The sequence below is a fragment of the Lottia gigantea genome (assembly GCF_000327385.1).
Source record: "Lottia gigantea unplaced genomic scaffold LOTGIsca_101, whole genome shotgun sequence".
NCBI lineage: Eukaryota > Metazoa > Mollusca > Gastropoda > Lottiidae > Lottia > Lottia gigantea.
In genome coordinates, this window is record NW_008706772.1 from 844,270 (window position 1) to 847,975 (window position 3,706).

The 3,706-nt window shown below is 34.5% G+C and overlaps 1 protein-coding gene across 1 annotated transcript; it reads left to right on the forward strand.

The window, feature by feature from the left end:
- Positions 1–1,603: 1,603 nt before the first annotated feature.
- Positions 1,604–3,520, forward strand: LOTGIDRAFT_170628 (hypothetical protein; the record flags this gene model as incomplete). The annotated part of the gene is made up of 2 exons (XM_009046452.1): positions 1,604–2,184; positions 3,079–3,520. The coding sequence occupies 2 exons, from the start codon at positions 1,604–1,606 to the stop codon at positions 3,518–3,520; spliced, it is 1,023 nt and encodes a 340-aa protein (XP_009044700.1).
- Positions 3,521–3,706: the final 186 nt, after the last annotated feature.

Here is a 3,706-nt window from a genome sequence, read left to right on the forward strand (position 1 = left end):
TGAAGATTATGAATTGTAAAAATGATGCCTGCATTAAAGAAATTATATACAACATTTTCATGTTAGCCTAAAGCTGGGTTTATACTTCTTACGCCGTTAAACGCTTTTATACGCTGGCAGACGGCGTTTAACAGCGTTCTTCAGCGCATCGACTTATACTTACAACGCCAGCGAGACACGCCGTATAACGCCGTATGACGGCGTAACATATTCCAGAGTTCAAATGTGTTGAACTTTCTGGTGTTTACGCTAGCAAACACCGGCAATTCAACCAATCACAATTAGCTATTGTACAACACAGACAAGGAGTGATTCGGATCTTTTCTACGACATGGACAACATTGAAAACACAGATGAGAGGTTGATAATTTAGGTTGAGAAATTTAAGTGTTTGTACGTGACAACCCGGTCAGATTTTAAAGAATAGAATTTGTTTGTTAGAATAACAATTAAAGGAATTGTTAAAAGGTTTTCTAAACTTTTTATGTGTATTGGGGACACTGAAATCATCGATTTGCACCATTCCAATTTCCATCCAGGCGTCCATGGTTCTTACAATTCCACTAAATCAAAGATAGATATGCTTAGAGACATAGTAGCTTTTACCTCTAGAAATATCATACAACGCTCTAGTTTTAGGGAAATTGCAAGAATCAAGAACGTCTGACTGAAAATTTGAATCAATGCTTTCAGTGTTCCCAATACAATTAAAAAGTTAAGTAAGCCTCTTTACAACCCCTTTAGAAAAGCCCGACAGTCAGTGCACTTTAACAGGGTTAAATCTAACAGTTTACAGTTGCTTCTGTATTACCTCAACCCAAAGCGCTCAATTCAACACTTTTACAACTACCTCGCAGTATGAATTATTACCAAACAGAACAATTAGTCAGACGTGAAAGAGACAAAATACAGTTATTTAATTGGAAAATGACATTTCTATTCCAAAGTAAATCATTTAACGTTCCTTTGGAACGATTGGAATCCGATGTGTCTGAGAATGTTGAATGAGTGGCCCAATGAGCTGCAGAACCTCTTCGAGAGTACCTGCGAAAACATTCGGAATCAATATTTGGTCGCCGACAGAATCAAGGTGATAAAAATCTCCTTGATGCTGTCGGCGACCAATTATTGCTCGCATGTACTCTCTAGGGGGGTTCGGGTCCTCTAGGTGCACGACATGGAGTGCCTCCTCATTGCTTATGTCCGCCATCTTAACACGTGAAATTCCACAAAGCCTTGGAAATAGGTTGGCGCATCTGGGCGTAAGTGTGCGTTTGTTTACACTGAAGACTATCGCGGTCAGGTCTGGCGTTTTATTCCATTTCATTTCATGGGTAAAATGCGACCAATCTATGAGCTCCCAAAAAAAAGACCTAAACTCCCTACATTTCATAAATTCTTACAGCAAAACATCCTACATTTCATAAAACATCCTACATTTCATAAAACATCCTACATTTCATAAATTCTTACACTTAAAAAAGACCAAAAAACACCTTCAATCAATTTCCTACATTCCATCAAAAAAAGCATATTAAAATAATATGGAAGGGAGATAACTCTTATTTTTGGAAAATTTCTACTCAAATTTTAAACCTTAAAAATGGCAAATAAAATACTAGATCCAATTTTTAGATTATACGATCCGATTCGTTATTCGTTTAACAAGAAAAAAGAGGATTACATTATCATCTCACCCACTGTTGGTTCTAAATCCCAATTGAATGATGGTGGTAGAATTACCTTCGAAATAAATTCATTATCGAATTGGTTGCTTCTTTCCGATGCTTATTTCAGATGCGATTTCAAAATTAAAGATGGAACTCAGAATCAAGTTCCACAAACAAATACAACGTTAGAAAACAATTTCTTTCCATCTTTATTTAGCGAGATGGGTTTGGAAGCTGGTTCAAATCCGATAGAAACAATTAAACACCCTGGGGAATTTGACACAATGTTGAAAACAGTTTTATATCCTAAAGATTTCGATTCAGTCTCGGGTCGGATACCCGATGTTGGTGGTGGAAGTGTTTTAAAAGAACCGGTAAGAAATCTTGCAAATGATGCCGATTTAGCTAGAGTGAGAATTGTTGCTCGAAACACAATAGAAAGAGTAGCACAAGCAACTAATCATGGATTCGAAAAACAAGTACTTCAGTACAATAATATTGTTGAGAATAATAGGTGGGGTAATTACGTACATTGGAAATGATATCCTTTATTCGGTCTGTTGGAACATAGAAAAGTTTCCAAGTTACCATATAAAATTCATCTACAAAGAGAAATCAACGATGGTAAGATATTTTTTGGAGAGAATGGTTCAGATGCAAAATTAGAAATAACGAATCTCCAACTTTTCATACACGTAATAACACCATCAATTGAAGTAGAAACGAGAATATTCAACATGTTGACTAAAGATATTGAAATAGCTTTTCTTCATCGTAACTGGAGAATCCACCACATGGTCAATCACTAACACTATTAAACCAGCAAGATATTTAATAGTTGGTTTCAAGAACTTACCAGATTCTCAAACGAATAACAATAATATCTTTAGAGTAGCAATGAACCAAACTCAAGATCCTATAATCCATAAAGTTCAAGTAAGATTAAACAACGATAATTATCCTAACCAACCTTTAACAATTAATCCAACCACAAAGGATTATAATGAATTGTATAGAAACTATAAAAATATGTGTGAATTATTTGGAAATCTACCTCAGTTTGAATATGTAGATTTTGCACTTAATCATCCAATCTTCTGTTTTGATCTATCTGCTCACCAAGAAGATCTTTTCAAAACAGGAGTGAACATAAATATTCATATTGAAAAAACACAAGGAGATGTAACAGGTTATTGTTTATTATTGGAAGAGGCAAAACATTTAATTAAAATAGCAGATAGAAGAATGATAAGAATTGAGTAAAAAATACCCCCTTCAAAATGAAAGTAGAAACTTATGAAAATAATAGAAGCTATTGAAACAGCTTCACCAACTGTAATAATTTATAATGGTAAAAAAATCAACATAACTAAAAACTTATTGATAAATATAAATATTGTAAAGTCAGACACGATATAGATTTAGAAAGAATTGACGCGAACACAAAAGAAGGTGGATTTTTACCATTCTTACTACCTTTAATATTTGGTGGTATTGCAGCGGCGGATGCAGCTACTGGAGGAATATCTGCCGCAGTCAAAGCTGCCAACGCAAAGAAAGCAGCTGATGCTAAAGCCGCTGAAGAACGTAGACATAATTTAATAATGGAAAAGGAAGGCAAAGGTCCAGGAATGGGAGATATGATAGGCACAATAAAAGAATTTGGAAAAAGATTTGGGGAAGAAACCAAGAAAACTGTTAAACAAGAATTATATAAATTAGTAGATAGTATTGACACAGGAGAAGTCAAACATAAGGGTAATGGAATATTTTTAAAAAATATACACACTGGAGAAGGAATATTTCTTTCAAAGTATAAAGGAGAAGGAGTGGTTTTTGGAACAAATTAAAATAATAAAAAATGGGCAAAAAATTTAATCATTCAGAAATATTTCCTAATAGCCCAATGCTCATGTGTATATGCAGTAGTTCCGGTTCTGGGAAAACTCATCTCACTTTTAACATGTTGACAACACCAAACCTTTTAGATTTCGATTCTTTGTATATCTACACAACAACACCAGAGCAATCGTATT